Raw genomic sequence first — 21,948 nt, forward strand, 5'->3', positions numbered from 1 at the left:
ATTGTAATCTTTATAACTTAATTTTTTTACCAAAAGCTCTCCATCCCTTGCTTATCCTACGTTTAATTTCGAACTCATGTTTTAGGGAAACACTTACTGTCTATCCTAAGTATATTCATTAACAATCTCCAGAGGTTCATCTATAACCCGTATTTGTTTTCCTTGTACTTCGATTGAACATTGCTTTAGTTTTATTTATCTTTATTTTCAGTCTCATGATTCGCTAAATAGAACTATGTCATCTGCAAATCTTAAGTTGTTAAGTTATTTCTAATTAATATTAATTCCTACATTTTCCCAATCTAGATTATAAAAACTTTTTGTGGAAAATTTAGGAGAGATGAGGCCTCCCTGCCTTACTCATTTCTCAATCGAAATTTTCTTATTATCATTGTATATTATTATTATTATTACTTGCTAAGCTACAACACTAGATGGAAAAGCAGAATTCTATAAGCCCAAGTGCTCAAACAGGGAAAATAACCCCGTAAGGAAAGGAAAAAAGAAAAATAAATATCTTAAGAAGAGTAACATCAAAATAAATATCTCCTATGTAAACTATAAAAAAACTTTAACAAAACAAGAGGAAGAGAAATAGGACAAAATAGTATGCCCGCGTGTACCCTCAAGCAAGAGAACTCTAACCCAAGATAGTGGAAGACCATGGTACAGAGGATAGGGCACTACCAAAGACTAGAGAACAATGGTTTGATTTTGGTGTGTCCTTCTGCTAGACGAGTTGCTTACCATAGCTAAAGAGTCTCTTCTACCCTTACCAAGAGGAAAGTGGCCACTGAACAATTACAATGCAGTAGTTAACCCTTTGAGAGAAGATGAATTGTTTGGTAATCTCAGTGTTGTCAGGTGTATGAGGACAGAAGAAAATATGTAAAGAATAGGCCAGACTATTCAGTATGTGTGTAGGCAAAGGGAAAATGAACCGTAACTAGAGAGAATGATCTAATGTAGTACTGTCTGGCCAGTCAAAAGATCCCATAGTCCAAACGCCATATATAGTGGTTTGCCATCTGCTGTTGAATATTCCATTAGCTGGTTAATTACATGAATATGGTCAGTTGTTGAATATTTGCTTCTTAAACCTGATAATTGAGGATTTAAAAAAAAAAAAACTTTTAGCATTCTCCGTTGTCATATCCATCAAGCTTTGCTTCCACTGAGGTTGAAATTTGTAATGAGACTTCAGGAGGTGGATGAACCTAGCCTTTAGAAGATTTTCGAGTGTTTGATGCAATTCAGTTCTCTTAGTACTTAGTTAAAAATACCATTAGAGAAATGTAACCAGGATTTTGAGTAAGTTTGTATAATTTTTTTTTTTTTTTTACCAATTCCTTGCATACTTTTATTAAACGTTTTAGATAACATCTTACACAATAAACAGACCTGAACATCCCACCATACATAGATTTTTATTTTTCTTATATGGGGTAATTTTATCTTGATACAAGGTAGTAGCTACTGTCATGTTTATAATTTATAAACTGAATCGTAGATAAGCCTCTGTGGCAGAAATAAAAAAGAAAATGAAATAATCTTTCTCTTTTAGAACAAAAGAAAGATCGATGGCTGCAACAGTGTGAGGTAATATAAACGACAATACATAGATTTAAGTTCATAAATTATGTATTATAACAGACCAGCGTCAATTACAGATAGTAATATTTCTATGAAGACTAAAATTTTATGTTGCGTTTTATTCGGATTTATTATGTTGCGCTCTTGCATTGAAGAGAGTTACATGTAGTGAAGTTTATTCCTTTATTTCATTATTGAACATTGTAGAGTATGACGAAATGATGATTTTGTCATTAAGTGTATTGACTATTGATATTCATATTTGTTTGCCGTCCCATTCTAGAATAAATTGAAATTACGTTTTTTTTTTTTTTTTTTTTTTTTTTTTTTTTTTTTTTTTTTTGTAGAATTCTCCGCATGTATTGAGTTGTTAAAATAGCCGAATTTACATTATCGTGTTAATTGCCCTTTCCTGGTACATAATGACTTTTGAAATGTTTTATTACCAAAGTATGTATGAATACAATTTTCCTTTTTGCATAATGGTTTTTTGTCACTGATGATAAATTTAATATATTTTGCGTATATTGTAACTTTAAAATATGCAACGCAGACATGAAAGGTTAATGGTATTGATTGGGTTTCAACCATGACAGAATCTTTATTTTACGTTAATTATTGATGATGGAAGTTTTGCGAACAATTTTCTTAGCTCTTAAAATTATCAAGCACATTTATATAATGAAACATGATTTGATTATATTTTTATACTCACTAGTTCATGTTTACATTAGAATATCTGCAATAATGATAAAGGGATCATTTTAGTCGACTTCTCATATAGTCGACAATTCTTCCAAAGTAAAGCGGGAGATTAAGTTTCATCGGCCAAATGAAAATAACGATAATTTTATTTCTTTTGTATTGATGTATTTCAAGTTTTTCTCTGTTCCAAATACGAGCTGCTCAAAAAGGGCTTTATTGAAGCAAAGATAAGGAGTTCCAAATCATTCCATGCAACGAACCTCTTTCAAACTTCTCTTCCTTCCCAAGACTCTCTCTTTGGGCTCAGTTAGTTGGAATCTCATTGGGAAGACTCGTTTCCTCGCCCGTCGTCTCGTATACATTTGCTTTGACTTATATTATACCTGAATAACTTCAAAGATTAACGAGATGCTTGTAAGTCTGAGGATTTTTCTCATCCTTCTATATATTTCTTTTTCATAAACATTAAATTTTTGTGCATGAAAGTTGAGTTGTAAAATTCTTTGGTGGCCTGCAACTATTGATGTATAAAATATCCTATACTAATACTAATTTTCTCTAGTTGGATGCATAGGATTAAATGTCATAATCATGTAGTATAAAGAAATTCGTGTTGAATTACTTGCGTGTCTTGCTGGGGGAAGTTGATTATCGAGATGAGGGTTTGGAATACAAACTACCTCTCCTTTCATTTATGCTTTCTACAATTGACTGGATATTCTGTGCTGCAATTCCTGGGTACCAGATTATGCCAGATGTCAAACTTTGCATATATTTTACAGTACATTAGGTGACATGAGTATTTTCCAATATTTAACTTATTAAAGCTGCCGTACTAAGGCTCTCAGGAGTCATGAGTTAGAGCCTCCTTGATTCTGCGCACATACTGCATTACAAGCAACCTCTCCAATTCCCATCTACCTATTTTTGGAATAATAATAATATATATATATATATATATATATATATATATATATAAAAAAAATATATATATATATATATATATATATATAATTCACACATATATATATATATATATATATATATATATATATATGTATGTATATATATATATATATATATATATATATATATATATATATATATATATATGTATATATATATATATATATATATATATATATATATATATATATATATATATATATATATATATATATATATATATATATATATATATACACACACACACATATACACACACACACACATATATATATATATATATATATATATATATATATATATATATATATATATATATATACATATATATGTAAGAATTTCTTGCTTAGAGAGGATTGGAACCTTTGCCGAGTTGAACTAGAAGCGACAATCGACTACTATATGCAATAAGCTATAAAGAGAGATAGGAATTAATTTCGACCCTGCCGTACATATTCATGTCGAATTCATATCTTGTACTAAGAATCTGCATCAACCCATATGCACCATTATAGCCTATTGACAAGTTTGTAACGTATAGCTGTTTTATGTTGAATTTTCACTAACACTCGAGATTTCTTTTCAAATAAGTCATCCTTATATGTTGCTTTTTGTATATATAATATATTTTAGTATCAGTTGAAAGAAGCTATTTTCCCTTACGTTATTCTTTTCAAAAGATTTACTTTAAAGTTTTTTTATATTTTTTTTTTGAGCAAAAGACAATATCTTTTTGGCTAAACTCACAGTATTGGATGCTGTGACGAGCCGAGAGAGGGTTGTGAACTCAAAGGTAGGATGCAATCAACTGAGTATATTTATTAAAGAACACACTCCTTTATATACAAAACCTCAAGGCAACAGGAAAATACATGTTCGAGAAAATGACAATGTTACATAGGCGACACGCCAACATGTCTATTCTGGTTCTTTTTAGTGCGAGGGAAGAGCGCAGATACAAGCATAATATATACAAAATAATTTATGTACGATCGTGTAACACACGGTTGGTACATGGCTCCCCCCCTAAAAATGACATACTGTACATGTTAAATAGGGCGCCCTTCTCTAGAGAGGCGAACTGTAGGCGGGTCATCTGGCAGTAGATAAGCAGGTTTTAGATGATCAATGGAGACCCAGTCTTCTTTGCCACGAATGTTTAGTAGGAATGCTTTCGGACTGCGTCGGATCACAAGGAAAGGGCCCGTGTAAGGGGGCGTTAGCGGTGGCTTGGTAGTGTCGTTGCGCAGGAAGACATGCGTTGCAGAATGCAAGTCTGTAGGTATGTGATGCTTCACTGGGGGCTTGTAAGTCTGGCGGCATGAAGTGAATTTTCCCACGACGTGACGTATACGCTGGAGATCATCGGAGGAGGTTGTAGAAGGAAAAAAATTCGGCCAGGACGACCAACGGGTCGCCATACACCATTTCAGCTGCCGAGACGTCGAGGGCATCTTTAGGAGTGGTCCTTAGTCCCAGGAGGACCCAGGGAACCTGAGTAAACCAGTTTGAATCCTTGCAGCGGGACATCAAAGCTGCTTTGAGGGTGCGATGAAAACGTTCAACCATTCCATTGACAGCGGGGTTGTAGGCCGTTGTCTGATGTAGGGTGATGCCCAGGAGATTCGCTAATGATGTCCACAATTGACAGGTGAAAGTGGTTCCTCTGTGAGAAGTAATATGCTCAGGGATACCAAATCTTGCAATCCATCTAGAGAGTAAGGCAGATGTACATGAGGCGGACATTGCATTTTCCATGGGAATGGCTTCAGGCCAACGGGTGGAGCGGTCGATGACGGTAAATAGGTAACGATGTCCTTGTGATGTGGGTAGGGGGCCTACAACGTCGACGTGAATGTGTGCGAAACGACGCTGAGGTTGAGGAAAGGTGCCCACTCCTGAATCCGTGTGTCGATGTACTTTGGAAGTTTGGCAAGAAGTACAGGCGCAGACCCAAATACTTAGCATCCTTAGAAATGCCGTGCCAAATGAACTTTGCCTTCAGCAGCTGTGCAGTAGAACGGCACGAGGGATGTGAAAGGCCGTGAATGAAATCAAACACCTGTCGGCGCATGGGAGCAGGAATCCAAGGTCGTGGTCTGCCCGTACTGACGTCACAGAGGAGGGTGGTGTTGGAGTCGTCAAGGGTGAAGTCTTCCCAACGGAGGGACGTGCAGGATGTCCTACATGCTTGATATTCTGGATCCTGTCATTGGGCTTCAGCCAGGGCGTTGTAATCGAATCCCAGTTGAATGGCAGCCAACGTGTTTCTTGACAGGGCATCGGCAACGGGATTCATTTTCCCAGGGACGTATTGAAGGGTGCAATTGTATTCAGCCACGATGGAGAGATGTCGGCGTTGCCGGGTGGACCAGGCATCAGACTGTCGAGTAAAGGCGTGCACCAGAGGCATGTGGTCTGTGCGAATGACGAAGGGCGTACCTTCTAAGAAATGACGAAAGTGATGGAAGGCCAAGTGCACTGTCAGCAATTCTCGATCGAAGGTAGAATAGCCCGATTCTGCCTTGGACAGTTTTCTGCTGAAGAAGGCCAATGGGCGGGGAGAGCCGTTGACCACCTGCTCGAGTACTGCACCAATAGGTATCGGTGGAGAGAAGGAGAGGGGCGTGTGGGATAGGAAAAGTGAGAGCCGCAGCAGTTGATAGGGCCTTCTTTGCATTGCAGAAGGCTGTTTCTTGAAGGGCTGGCAGAAAACGTTGATAATAGTTGATCATTCCCAAGAATTCCTGCAGAGCTTTGACAGTCGAGGGCGTGGGGAAGTTCTGAACGGCTGCTACCTTCTCAGGGAGGGGATGGACTCCTTCAGGAGTGATGCGGTGCCCTAAGAACGACACTTCGTTTTGCGCCAAAGGTACATTTGTCGTACCGGACTACAAGGCCGTTTTGTTGCAGGCGGTCTAGCACGATGCGCAGGTGACGGAGGTGTTCCTCTTTTGAGGAGGAGAACACAAGTATGTCGTCCACATAACATACACAGAAAGGGAGGCCCCCTAACATGCCATCCATAAGATATTGAAACATGGCCCCAGCATTGTGAAGGCCAAAACAGGAGTAATTGAAGGTGTAAGTACCAAACAGAGTGGTGATGGCGGTCTTGGGGATGTCTTCTGGGTTCATAGGCACCTGATAATACCCCTTCAGGAGGTCGAGCGTAGAGAAAACCTTCGCTTTGTGCAGGTAGGAGGTCACGTCGGCAATGTTTGGGAGGGGTTAGTGATCTGGTTCTGTTTGCATGTTCAGGCGCCTATAATCCCTGCACGGAGGTAGGGAGCCATCTTTCTTCAGAACGACGTGTAAGGGTGACGACCATGGGCTGGAGGCCTTTTGGCAAAGGCCCATTTTCTCCATTTTGGCGAACGTCTGTTTGGCGGCTGCCAATCGTTCCGGTGCCAGACGTCTGAATTTTGCAAAGACTGGGGGTCCCGTCGTCTTGATATGGTGATAAATACCGTGCTTGGCAGGAACCATGGCCGTTTGGCGAAGTTCTGGACGGAAAACTTCCGGGTACGACGTGATGAGGTGGGCGTAGGCATCCGTGGGTGCGCTGATGTGGAGAGCAGGGTTAGAGGGGGCGGGTTGAAGAGGTTTCGACAAGTACGAGTCTGCGTTGACCAATCGTCGGTGGGCGACATTGACCAGAAGGTGGAAATAAGAGAGGAAATCCGCACCGAGGATTGGCATTGTGACGTCAGCAATTAGAGGGTTAATGGCTTTATATGTTTACTTAAGTTTTCAATGATTTATAAATGTGATTTTAATTGTTTTATGAAGATCTCTTAAGTAAACATTTAAAGCCATTAACCCTCTAATTGATTATCGTTATCAACTACAGAATATATGTTCTTCGTATTCATCACCTATAATTACAACTCTTAAAGACACATTATCCATCGTAGTTATTATGATTTTATCATTGTTACTGCTTTAGTAATTACAACTAAAATACATAATTATTATGACTGAAATGAATAATTTATAAAACTCATACAATGTCATGTCAAATATAACTAAAACCTACAGATCTATAATGAAATTAATTTATCCATAGTAAAGAAACAGTAAATCTAGATCATATTAATGAAAAATTAACTCTCAAAGTCACAAGTTAACAAACTACATATAATTTCCAGCATGTGATTTCGCAGTAAGTTGTAACAATCAATGGAAATATTACTTTGTTTTTCCATTGTCTGCTCCTTCTGGAAATTATATGTAGTTCGTTAACTTATGACTTTGAGAGTTAATTTTTCATGGAGAAGGCATACGATCGAGTATCACGTCAGGAGCTGTGGAGATGTATGAGAGAAAAGGGAGTCCTTGAGAAATACGTAAGAATCACCCAAGATATGTATGAAAGGGCAGAAGCAAATGTTAAGAGCAGTATAGGCCTAAAAGAAAGTTTCCCAGTAAATGTGGGACTACATCAGGGGTCTGCATTGAGCCCTTACCTATTTGATCTGGTCTTGGATGTAGTAACGCAAGGTATTAGAGATCAGTCTCCTTGGTGCATGCTTTTTGCTGATGATGTTATGCCGTGTAGCACTAGGCGAGAGGTAGTAGAAGAGAAACTGGAGGAGTGGAGAAGAGAAATGGAAAATAGGGGATTGAAGATCAGCAGGAAAAAGACAGAGTATTTGAGATTGAAAAATGGTGAGAATGGGGAAGTTAGTTTACAACGAGAGAGATTGAAAAGAGTTAAAAATTTCAGGTATTTAGGATCAACAGTTACAGAAGATGGTGATCTGGGGACATAAATAAACCACAGAATACAAGCAGTATGGAAGAATTGGAAAAAAAAAAGTGCGTGGAGTACTATGCGACAGGAGAATAGGGGTTAAGTTGAAAGGTAAAGTACACAGGACAGTTGTGTGACCAGCAATAATGTATGGAGCGGAGACGTGGGCAATAAAGAAGACAGATGAGAAGAGGTTGGATGTGGCAGAGATGAGAATGTTGAGATGGATGTAATGGGTGGCAAGAAGAGATAAGATACGGAATGAGGTAATTAGGGGTACCACAGGATTTAGAAAACTATCAGATAAGATCCAAGAAAGTAGACTGAGGTGGTACGGTCATGTCATGAGAAGAGATGAACAGTATATTGGGAGGATAGTAATGGAAATGGAGGTACAGGGAACGAGAAGGAGAGGGAGACTAAAGGTGGGTGGACTGTATCAAGGATGACCGTCGATCAAAGGGATTAACCGGTGATGAGGTGTGGGACAGAGGTAGATGGAGAAAGCTGACCAGAAACATCGACCCCAACAGAAGTGGGAAAAGATGTAGACAAAGAAGAAGAAGAAGAAGAAGAAGATCTCTTAATATCATAATGGCCTCTGATCACCATCAGTTCAAACTGATATCCTTCAGCGTTCAGTATTAAATGCAAATAAACTTTTATTTAATCTAATAATGAGAAAATGGGAATTTTCTGGAATGTATGTTTTTACAATATGCAATTAAATCTTAGCAGTTCTCTGCTCTCTGGAGTTTCCCATGGGATGAAGTAAAAGGCTGGAACTGTACACAAGATTCTACAGCTCACGTCATCCGCTAAGATAATTCTGCAGAAAATTAAAATAATCTATTACAATCTGAATAAACAAATTTTCCATATAAAAATGAATGATAAATGCAACTGATAGATTATTTCGTAATCATATGGCAGATAGGTTTCACTTCACAGAACCAATTATAAGAAACCTCTTGATTTTCTATGAATAAGATCATCACGCAGTGATCAAATAAACTATCACTAAGCCCATTAATTCCAAGATATTACCAAAACCTCACATCTAAAAAAAGCGTAATGGAATTACAAGTAATATCCACTATCCCATATAAAGTTTCCCCCAATACTCTGCTAATCATATAGCAAGGACACGGATGAATTCCTCTGGCATTGCATGATGAGGTAAACCATTATGATACTCTTCTCAAATCATGAGCTTCATGTTATGCCTTTCGAGATATTAGTAGAATTTGTCCTGGTCCAAAACTACAATCCCCGTACAGGACAAGGACTGAAGATCCAACGTAGATGGGAGTGGAATAAGCAAGAAGGGCCAGCGGGTCTTCGTCGCCTTGCAATTATCTTTTCATAGCAAGTCTCCATTTAAAATTGGAGTGAGTCTGGATGTCCTCTTCTCGGTGAAATAAACTACATCAAGGAGAAAGAATCAGTCATTAGGAAAACTGTTTTAACCCAGTAACTAGTTTGTATTGGTATGAGTTGACTATAAAGGGAAATGGTTAAACTAATAAATAAATTGAATCTTTTTTTTACTGTCTAGCGATCATAATCTTTCCTGATAGCTGCGTATTTCCTTTAACTTACAAACTAGCTGCAGTAACACTTGTAATTTGATTTATAATTGATTTCAAACTATCAGTAAAAATTTGTATCATGTTAGTATAAAGGCGAGCCAAAATTTGGTGCGTAATGTCATAGCTTTGGTGGCGCCATGAATTCATTGCTCAGTGTTCAAACTTCCAAGTGGGATAAGATTTAGCGGTCTCATCTTAAATGACATTATTTTATTGTACAGAATAAGAGGAAAACTAACGAGCACATGTTTTCCTCAATCATTTACCCCTAATGTATTAAATGAAACTCAAATAACTTCAAGTGACTGAGATCGGTGGTAGCATTATTGTCCAACAAATACGGGATGTGCAAGAGCATTAGATAAAAGAATGGCCTTGAATTAACATAAATAACATAGACTGAACTTATATGTACACTGCTAGAAATTTGCATTAAAAAACCGGTAAATGCCTAACAACCTTTATTCCAGGAATTTACTCGTTTTTAAAACGGATATATTGACGTAAAAGATTGATATTACGGTCACCAACCCGTAAAAGATAATAACAAAATAAGGTAAAATTACGGTAGCATGTATTTTACTGAAAAGCAGCTGAGAACAGTACATTTATAAGAATTTCCGATTAAATTATTATTTTTTTTAACAGTGTAAGTATATGCAAATTCCCAAATTGATCTTAAATCTGAATGCCGTTTGTTTATGTGGCAAAGTAAAGAATGTTTCTCATTTTCTTGATTCAATTCATGTATTTATATAAATTGTATGTATTCTTTTTTTAATTTAACGTTTATATAGTAATTGATTTTTGTTGTGGTCCTTACGCGTCAGAAAACTTGAACCTGACTCAACGTGTTTTCTTTTACAATGCATAATTTGATTTCGTGACCGATAACCTTTCTCCAGTTACTTTTTTTTTTTTTTTTTTTTTTTTGGAATTGATTATACAAGTTTTCTTTTGATTCATCTATTTTTATTTATTCATTTATTTTTTTTCTTTTGCGGTACGTATTCTTTGAACTTAGGTTCAAGTCTGTTCATGGAACGGAAAACTCTTTTGATCTACAAGAAATATCCATTTTGCTTTTCTCAAGGTAATGAAATATGTTACAATTCGTCTTGAGTTATATTCTATAAATCATCCGTTTCCCCAAAGTAAGCTATTTTTGCTGTAGTGAATTTTCCCACAAATCTTCCGCCTTATTCATGTCTTTCATTCTTCAACGATTGCGTGGGTCATCTCAAGGTAACCTGAAATAAATATTTCTTAAAATTAGATGTGATATTCAAGGTTAGCTGAAGGAGATTTAAGATTACATCCTTAATACTTTAGAACACCAAATTAAATTTTCTTAATGTCTCCAGTCGTTATTAGTTTGGACTTTTTTAATTACAGGAAAAAGAAATGATGGAAATAGCAAAAACTAAGAGACTACTGTATGTAATACAATCAGCATTAATAGTAGAGGGTTAAATTGGCAAATCTCCGTTAAAGTTTTGTAAAAATGTACACGGCATATTGTTGGAACCATAATTGTAATTACCTTGAAGAAGAACACTGAAATTTCACTAATAGCTCTCCATTAGACGTTGTTGTTGTAAAATTCAGAAAAGCAACCTGGATAATCAATTATCTGAAATGCCGTAACTGAGAGTTCTTTTAGGTCTACGACTTAAATGTGTTTGAGAGTAATGATAATCAGAATCGAGGTGGTAACAAAGTTATACAAAAAAGTCAAAATATTGAAATATGTGGATGGCTTACAAAAATATAATTTTATAACACATCTAGAGAGCACAAAGACTTTTTACAAATATATTACTTAGTGTAATAAAGCGGCATCAAGCAGATTATACTTAATCACAATTTTAAATCTCGATCCACATTCGCCTCTGCTAAATCGTGAGCAATTTTAAAAAAGTATTGTAATCAATTAGAGAAATACAAATGATGCTTATGTGCTGCTATGGACAGAACACTGATCCAAATTATACAATTGTTTTCTATCACAAGATTAATACAGAACTTGATTTCTTTAACAACAAGTTACGTAAAAGTTTAGGCTTAGCAATCAGTCCGAACAACAAAACATCAGTTATACATAGATTTGACATTTGGTTTCTTTAAAGCAATTCAAACAATAAATTAAACTATGATTAGACCATTATATTAATACTTGAGTACCATAACAATTTAGCAATTCAGAAAAAAAAAGATAATGGTACGAGGCTTAGGCAGTTATCATAACACTTGAGCAATTCAAACACAATAAAGGTAATTATCGAGGTCAGAGACCTACAAGAGAGCAGAGGTACAAGTAGCCGAATGGAAACTTGAGTTTTGAGGTAACAACATTTCCAGGGACGTTGACTTCTTCGATGAAAAACTCGCCTTATTCTGAATATAACTCTCCCCTTGGTTACGTATTATACTGCTGCGTCACGTGATACATCAAACCTCGTCTCCAAAATGCTCTCGTAAGAATCTTTGTAATAAAAGAATTTCATTTTTACATAATTACATAGGATGTAAATAAACCTCAAAAAACATTATTTACTAATATATAACAGTTTCTGAATCTAGACTCATCTGAAGTGACGCCACTTCTTTTCTCAGCTCCAAGTAAGCATTATTCTAATCCTTCGATCCGTCCTAGAACGTTTTAGACTTCCTACACTGCAATAGATTTTTCCCTCTCATCATGAAAACTATACCGCATTAGATATGCATGCGTCGTAGTAAAGTCATTAGAAAGCGCAAATCATTTATGTTACTAATATTTATGTGATTCAGCATTACATAACAATAACTTAGTGATAATAATAATAATAAATGTAAAATCTAATTTTTCTACTCATATCTTTATAATTTGAAGCTTTCAAGTCATATTTAATAATCCCCCTTTGAGAGATTATTCCTAAGATTCTCGAGTAATTGTACCCATCTAATAATAAATTAAGTAGCATATCATAATGTTAAGAAACCCCAAGTTAATATATTTGGAAATTCTCTTTCATTTTTATATATTCATTACTTATTTTCAATTTCATCCTTTATGCATAGAATATTTATACTTATCTATAACTTCTTATTACACATCATCTCATTGTAAAATATTTTTACGTAAAAATTTAATTTTCTAAAATTTTTTTTTTACCTTAGATGGTGTTTTATCTAAAAAATTCTATAAATTTATCCAATGTCTCCTTTTTCCTTTCAGTTGTTGATTCATCAAATGGGGACCACCGTCGAGAGGGGCATCACTCCGAGGAAAGTCCCGAACGCAGTCATCGTCAGCATCGTCGTCGTCGCTTTCATCGTCATCTTCATCGGCAGGACAACATGATAGAGTTTCCAAAGCTGGAGTTTTCTCTACCAGAATACAGAGCCAAAGTCCGAGAGGACATTCCTATCCAGACGTCCATTCTTCAGGTAAGTCTGAACATTTCCATTAGATACATAGTTCTGTAATGAATATTGTTTGGTTACCGAGAAAATAAAAACAAAACAGAAGTTACCCGTTCTGGCCACATAATTACATATGGGTCATTAATAATAAAAAAAGGAAGATAGCTTAATTACCTTTTTCCCCACCTCTACTGTAGTTTCGTAAGAAGGACGTCGATTTACCCTCCATACACTATTACTATGCCAAGAAGTTTAGTTTTTACAACCTCCCCTGCCTTATGGGTTATTATTAGATCTTGCCTTTCTTTTACTGACAGTGTTACCCTAAGACTTAGGGGTTGGGATGTTATGCAACGTGTATCCAGACGTAAGTGTACCTACGGTTAATACCCGATTTTTAAGGAAATTTCGGCTAAATAGAAGAGTTGCTACTAGTGTATATAATGATCCAAACAAACAAGAACTATTAAATCACTCTTCTGAGACTTAGAAAGTAAGAGAAAAAAATCCCTCGCTTTACCTAGTGTGAAGGTTACAGGAGGCCAGGATGTGGGTTGGTTGGATGGTACAGATCGCCCCACACACTTTTGGGGGAAACGGAACGGGGATGTAGATATTTGCATGAGTTGTGAGGATTCCTCGTATTGGATATGGGATGAAAACCATGCTGGATCCGCACGGGGAACACAATGGAATGAACGCAACTAGTAAATCTGTGGCAATGACTGGCCGGGAGGAAGCCTGAAGCTGAAGTCTAGGGGCGCTAGCTGCCGCACTTCATTACACGCTAAACCCAACAGCTCTTCGGTCCTTGATAATTTTCCTTTTCTTGTATAGCCGTTCCTGGCTGAGCGCCAGAGAGGCAGTTAGGGTGTGGGATTTTCCAAACACATTAAGTATGCGTGTTTGCTACAAATACGTAAAAACATCAAGATAAAAATATATCTAAAATTTTGTAAGTTACGGGAGGAGTGTCCAAAAGGGGTTGTTATAGAAGGTTCACATACATTTACGTCTATAGTACATAAGAAGTATAAGAAGTAATAATAATGATAATAATAATAATAATAATAATAATAATAATAATAATAATAATAATAATAATAATAATAATAATAATAATAATAATAATAATAATAATTATTATTATTATTATTATTATTATTATTATTATTATTATTAATATCAAAATTAATATTAATATTAATATTATCAGTATCATTATCATTATCGTTATTTACAAAGTTGATAAGTGAGATGAAGAGTTTATACTTTTTATGAATATAAAAACTTTTATGATGATCATAATTTTTATTTGAGAGACGCCTCGTTGCATCCAGGCAACATTTTCATTCAGAAAATAAGACATATATAAGTATACTATAGAAGATACTTAAATCTACATATTATAAGGACAAGGACAGCCATTAACAATAAAACAGAAGATCAACAAAATACTAAATCAGGAATAACTCAAACTAACAAAAGAGGAACTGAACGTTCACGGCTTATCACTGGTTTCCGAAAATAGATTTTATAATCGTCTTTTCAACAATTTTACGACAATGAAGTTGTGTAGCCACAAGGAATGACTGCCGGATGACCTTTGCTCTGGTATGTCATTTGTTTACATGTACCTGCAGTACAACCTACATGAGCAGCTCTTTGAGGTATACACGAAACAGATACGGAGGACACTTCGAGAGGGCCACTCGAACTTTTAGCTTGTTGGCCAAGGCTATCCTGTTGAGGAATAGAGATATTACTTTTACCTGCTGGTCAGAATTTAATTCTAAAAATTTTAAGGTTATAGCATCCTATAGTGAAAATACCCTGTTTTGAATAGTTAGGTGTATTGAAATACATTTTCGGAAACCCGTGGTTAGCAGTCATATGAATTCAGTTCCTCTTTTCTTAGTTTGAGTTATTCTTAATTTAGTATTTTGTTGATTTTGTTTTTTATTGATAATGACTGCCCTTGTCCATAAAATGTGTTGAAGTAAGTATATGTATCTTTTATTGTATGCTTATATAGGATATGTCCTATCTTTAGATTAGAAATGTTACTTACGCGCAACGAAATATCTCGTAAATAAAAATAACCAGCAGTATGAAAAGAGTTTGTATATTATTATTATTATTATTATTATTATTATTATTATTATTATTATTATTATTATTATTATTATTATTATTATTATTATTATTATTATTATTATTATTATGAATGAATGAATGAATTTCTATATTTCTCTTTTTGTGTTATATTCATCAGTACTTCTTTCGTTAATTACTCTGGATATTTTCATTTAATAGAAGTAGAAAGATACTCGAAAGTTCAGTATTTTATTTTATCTTAATCGTGCATAGTTCTCTGGACGACGTTTCTGGGACCTCTGTTCTAATTTTTGTATTGCAGGTTCTTGCTGTTTGTTGCAGTTTTCCATGATTTATACCAAAACTTCCAGCATTCTAGAATGCTCCAAGTAAGCATATTAGTCATGTGTAAGTCATGGGTATCACTCTGATTATTTCTGGCGATTGAAAGAGTCGGTAGGTGAAGTATAAGTCCCCGGTATGTTAGAGAGTCGGGTGAAATTAGTGATTCTGGGGTATGATGCTCTAAGAGATAAGCTGAGACTGTCAGTGACAAAAGAAGTAAAAGATCTGTATTCCTTTCCTCTTACAGAATGAAAATTTCAAGAGTACTCAACGAAAAAAGTACAGATGAATAAAAACACAATAAGAAAAGTAGAGAAAGTCTTTCATAAAAGTAATGAGCTAGATGCAGCCATGTCATTATTATCACTGTTGTTACTGAATACAATTATTGAAAATATTTATCAATGCTTTCTTTGCATAATCTTCAAATCCGCTGAAAAGAAGGAAAGCGAGAAACCACTTACGAAGGATGAAATGTTTTATCGATAACCCGAAGCAAAGTTGCGCATTAATTCAGAAATTGAAAATAAAGAACGGGTTATAAGTTTCAAAGTCTCAATTTCTTCTTAGGATTAAATGGGAATTGTCATATAAGCAGGCTTAAATATAGGCTTAGGGACAATTCTAAGTCAGGATCTTATTGCAGAAGAGAAGTATGTGGAATTATGAATAATATATAACATTTATATGCATTACGTGTGTTTATATATACTTACATTTCTTTATATATATATATATATATATATATATATATATATATATATATATATATATATATATATATATATAATAGAAGCTGGTTTTATTTATCAGATACCGGTATGTTTTGAGTGGAATGGGCATATTGATCTCAAATAATATACATTCTGCAATCCACTCATACAAACATTTGTATGCATACTGTAATTTATGCTCCTCAATGTAGAGTTGGAAAGGGTTCGATTCAATACCCATTAATATCTTCGTCGTTGTAATGTGACCGAAGTGGAAGAGGAACTGATAAGAAGACAGCTCCTGAACAACTAATTTTGTTTAGAGACAACACAGGTATTTATAGGCACAGAAGGGGTCACATAATGGTAACAATTGCATGTGTATATTCAAAGTGTTTTGACATGGAAATTGACAATATAATAACGGAATGACAATAAAGTTAAAATTAGAATATTACATCCACCAGCTTTTTGACGTGGAATTCGATGTCGGTTGCAGAGTAGAAGAAAACATAGATACAGCATGCTTCTCTTTTTTCTATTTACGTTGTTTACTACACGTGCACTATAGGGGCCCCTTTGAAGGATATATGCATGTGGAAAGGGTAACATGCCCTAGAGCGTCGTATTGTTGGTAGGTCGTCTTGTAAGAGATACACAAGTTTTAGGCAGTCAATAGTGATCCAGTCCTCTTTATCACATACGGTAAGGAGAAAAGCCTTCAGAGTACGACGGATAATAAGGAATGACCCCAAATATTAGTGCATACATGGTGTTTTTTTAATCATTAGCGCGCATGGAGACGTGTATTTTGATGTGTAGGTCTTTTCGTGTGAGCTGCATTGCTGCTGGCTTGTAAGTCTGATGGAGTTGGTAAAATTACCCACAGCATGACGCCGGTGGAGATAATTGGAGGAGGTAGTGGACAGAAAAAAAAGCACAACAGGGACGACCAATGGGTTGCCAAATACCATTTAAGATGCTGAGACATTCCTGGTATCCTTGGGATTGGTCCTCAATCCAAGGAGGACCCAGAGAAATTGTGGAAACCAGCTGGAGTCATTGCAGAGGGTCATCAAAACTACTTTGAGAGTACAAAGGAAATGTTCTGCCATTCCGTTGGCTGCAGGGTTACAAGCGTTATTCTAATGTAGGGTGATATCGAGAAGCTACCCTAATGATACCCACAATTAAAAGGCTAAAGTGGTACCCTTGTTTCAATAATATGCTCTGGGATGCAGAATATTGCTATCCATCAGGAAAATAAGGCAGCAATATCTTAAGCGAATGTTAAATCTTGCATGCAGATTGCACTAGGCCAGCAAGTAGAGTGATTGATTACTATAAAAAGGTAATGATGTCCGTGTGATGTGTGTAGGAAGCCAGCCAATGGGAAAGTGGGCAAAACGATGCTGAAGTTGATGAAAAGTAACCAAACCCGAATTCATGTGTCCATGCAATAATGAAGTTGACATGAAATACAGACCCAATCCTTGGCATCTATAGTGGTGCCATGCCATATGAACTTTGACTTTAAAAGCTGTGCAGTAAATTAGCACGAGGAGTGTGAGATCCCATGGATCAATTAAAACACCTATTGGTGCGTGAAGGTAAGTGTCCAGGGAAGTGGCCTACCAGTACTGACATCACAAAGAAGGATGGTTTTAGAGTCTGCGAAGGCTATGTCTTCTCAATGAAGAAACGTCCAGCACATCCTGCAGGTTTGGTACTTGTGGTCTCATCGTTGGGCTTCTGCCAAAGCCTTGTAATCCATTCCCAAGTGACAGCAGCCAACGTGTTTCTGAAAAGAGCATTTGCAACAGGAATCAGTTTACCAGAGATGTGTTAAATGGTACAATTATATTTAGAACTGACAGAGAGACATCAGCGTTGTTGGGCGGATCCGGCAAGGGATTATCAAATGAAGGTATGCACAAAGGCATGGCGTTTGTGTGAATGAAGGATGTGCCCTCTAAGAATTGATGGACATAACTTTATCTTCTCGGTCGAAAGTAAAGTAGGAGGATTCCGCTTTGGAAAGCTTTCTACTAAAGAAGGTCAATGGGTAGGGTGGTTCGTTGATAATTTTTTTTTTGAGTAATGCCCATGCAGCAAGGTACTGGCATCAGTGATAGTAGGAGGGGTGTACGGAAAAAGCGAGAGCAGTAGCATTTGATAGAGTTTTCTTTGTGGTGACGTACGCCACCTCTTTAAAGGGACCTCACTTAAGGGTTTTGGCTTGCCCTTGAGGGAATTGTAGAGTGGGGTAGGAGTGGTGGCAATTGCTGTAAAAATCAGTGATAATAATTCACCATGCCCAAGAACTCCTGCAGTGATTTAACAGTCAAGAGCATTGGGAACTTCTGTAATACTAATGCCTTTTCAGAAATGGGATGAACGCCCTCAGGAGTGATGCAATGTCTCAAGAATATCACTTCCTTGACACCAAAAGTATGCTTGTCAAATCTGAGTATAAGGCCGTCCAGCTGAAGGCAATCGATGGTGAAGTGTTGGTGATGTAGGTGGTTCTCTTTGGAACGGGAGAATATTAGTATATCATCTGCATAACATACACAGAATGGGAGGTTCCCTAAGATGCAATACATGAGTCATTGAAATGTGTCTCCTGCATTATGAAGGTCTAAGCAGGAATAATTGAAAGTATATGAGACGAAGGGGGTGGTGAAGGCGGACTTGGGGATGTTTTCTGGCTTCATGGACCCCTGAAAATACTCTCTTAGGAGGTCAAGAGTAAAAATACTGTTGGGGGAAGGGTTAGTAGGCTGATTCTATCTGCATATTAAGAATAAAGTTATCAGCACAATGGCATATAGATCTATTACTCTTCCTCTTCAGGCCAATGTGCAAGGAGAATAACCATGTGCTTAGGGTCTTTTTACAACGGTCCATTTCTTACATTTCGGCAAATGTGTATTTAACAGCTGCCAAATGGCCTGGTACCAAATGACTGAATCTTGCAAACACAATAGGTCACATTATCTTGATAGGCAATAGATACTGTGATTGGTGGGAACAATGGCCGTCTGGCATAGTTCTGGGCGGGAGATGTCAGGATATAGAGTGAGGAGGTGGATGTAGGCATCTGATGGCGTGCTGATGTGAAGAGCAGGCTCAGAAGGAGAAAGTGATAAAGGTGTGAATGAGTAAGAGCTGGCATTGACTAAGAATTGTTATGCGATATCAACCAGGAGGTGGAAATGACCAAAGAAATTCACATCAAGAGAGACAGTGTAAAGTTGGAAACGATGGAATTCCACTGTTACAGGGCACCCACAAATGACAGTATCATTGTTTCGTAACCCTAGGTGGGGATATGAAATCTATTAGCCACCACCAGGTGTACATTACCAGTCTTGGGATGACTGGGTCATCCATTTAAGAGGGAATGTGGCAGACGGAAATGACAGACACCATTATGTACAGAAAGTGCTCATTAAATCATGAATTATGCAAAAAGAAAATAGTTAATGGGGAGGGCATCACCTTTACATATCTTTTGTTCATTGACATCCTGTAGTATAATTGTTAGCAGTAGTCCAAAATCTCATGCGATAATAGCACAATTCAGGGCGTTAATTACGGTGCGAGCATGGGGCAACATAGGTGGGTGGTGGGTGGATTAGTTGGTCGCCAGGCATGTCACGAGGTGGGAGTTGATGTCTTAGAGCATTCACTTCAACTTCCGTTGGCATTTTATGGTTGTCTCCTTTGTCAAATATGGAGTTGTTGACGGAGTTCTGGACAAAGTGGAAATGGCTGTCCGTAAGGGCGTCATCTCTGGTCATCAGGTCCTTCATGAGCAAGTTGTCAACATTGGGGATGGCAGCTTGCACCAGGTTTTAGCTGGCTTTGTGCCCAAAGGGCATGGAGTAGGTTCACCTCAAGAGGAGAACCATCTGCAGCAGGCCGAAGGCGAGCAATACTGATCACTTCTCTGAGGGCCATCAATGCCCTTTGAACACACTATGGTTGTTGACAGAGCTAAGAATTCTTGGCTACGCAGGCGGCTGGTGGTGGTGAGATATGATCTGAGGGCATCATAGTACATGGAGATTGCTACTTGCTTGCAAAGCCAGACACTTCAGGGAAGATGACATTAGGAGTCCCAGCGAGGACATAGTCTGCTTTGCTGCTTGAGTGGGTAAACCCTAAATGTGGAATTGAATCCTAATGCACTGAAACAAGGTAAAATCATAAGTACTGGTGAATGGTGTCAATTTTACTATGGCTGTATGAACAGATGAGTCGGGGTCGGTGGTGGCATTGCCGGAGAATAAAACAAAGTTATGAACTGGGAGATAGACTTGGTATTCAAGGTATTCTACATAAATTCCCCTTTCACTCTGGTCACGGGATACAAAGATAACTCCAGAGCAACTAACATTATTTAGACACAACACAGGTATTTATAGGTCCCAAAGGGGCACAAAGGTAAAAATAGCATGTTTACATCCAATAGCTTTTATCTATAAGTTTGACATTGGCATAGAAATCGACAGTATAATAATGGAATGATAATAAACTTGTAATTGGCTTGTTACCTCAATAGCTTTTTGACGTGGTCTGATGGCGGTTGCAACGTAAAAGAAAATCTATAGAGAATTCTTGTTTATTGATATGTGTATTTATTGCTGCCCATGCATTACAGTACGAAGTTGTTGAAATAGCTTAATTTCTTTTTAGTTTGTAGATAATTCTGCAATAAAATAAAAATTTTCAGTGTACCTGTATATATTGTACAAGCAAAAGCGTGGGTAAAATGGACAAACTTAAAATAGTTTTTGACTAAATATTTACTGTTTTCTATATGTCTCTCTATAAAATGAAGTGAGTGGGTGAGATATGTAAGGTGTGAAGAGCAGAGGCATGAAGAGAACAGTATTTCAAAGAATCTGTCTAGTTGCCACGGTGATGTATATCACCGAAATGAATTCCTAACATTTTTAATGGAATTTGGAGCAACCGGTTGTTGTTATGGAAGCTGCTTCCAACCATAAGTTCTAGGTGATATAGAGATACTACCGGAAGGGAAATAGAATTTTCCTTTTTCCATTATAACATTTCGAATATCTTCATTTTCATATGAAAGGTTAAGCGGTATAGAGGTGAAATGTGAACTCAGATATGAAAACATAAATTGGCTTCACGTGCACGCACACACACGTATATATATATATATATATATATATATATATATATATATATATATATATATATATATATATATATATATATACATATATATATATATATATATATATATATATATTTATATATATATATATATATATATATATATATATATATATATATATATATATATATATATATATATATATATATATATATATAAAACATGTGTATGTGCGTATGAGTAGTTTATCTTTTTTGCAATATATCCATATTGTTAGAGAAATATATATCGTATTCTTAGTAATCATTGCCAATAATATTTAAATGAGAAATCTAACAATTACTTATGCACATATTTATAAATAATGGAGTTATTCTATCTAATATACGTATCTTGTAACACACTTGCCCAACATGTGCACACGCCTATGCTGTTCTGTAGTGAGAGCTTAATAAAGTCACTCTCATTCCTCATCCTTTTTTTCTTGTGAAATTAATTTGATCGCATTTCTTCCCCACGAGTCAACCCCTCTTCCTTTGATAGTATTCTGTCGATAGAACTTTCCTAATCTCTGTCTCGTCATTCGCATCCTTTAGGAAACTTTACAATACTCATAAA

General features: G+C 36.4%; 1 protein-coding gene across 1 annotated transcript in view; it reads left to right on the forward strand.

The window, feature by feature from the left end:
- LOC137642641 (DE-cadherin-like) overlaps positions 1-21,948 on the forward strand; it is a 506,564-nt gene that overhangs the window by 310,059 nt on the left and 174,557 nt on the right. The window contains exon 3 of the mRNA XM_068375393.1: positions 12,833-13,044. Within this exon, the coding sequence (XP_068231494.1) occupies positions 12,833-13,044 (212 nt within the window). The remainder of the gene's footprint in view (positions 1-12,832; positions 13,045-21,948) is intronic.

Source organism: Palaemon carinicauda, chromosome 6 (assembly GCF_036898095.1).
Source record: "Palaemon carinicauda isolate YSFRI2023 chromosome 6, ASM3689809v2, whole genome shotgun sequence".
Taxonomy (NCBI): domain Eukaryota; kingdom Metazoa; phylum Arthropoda; class Malacostraca; order Decapoda; family Palaemonidae; genus Palaemon; species Palaemon carinicauda.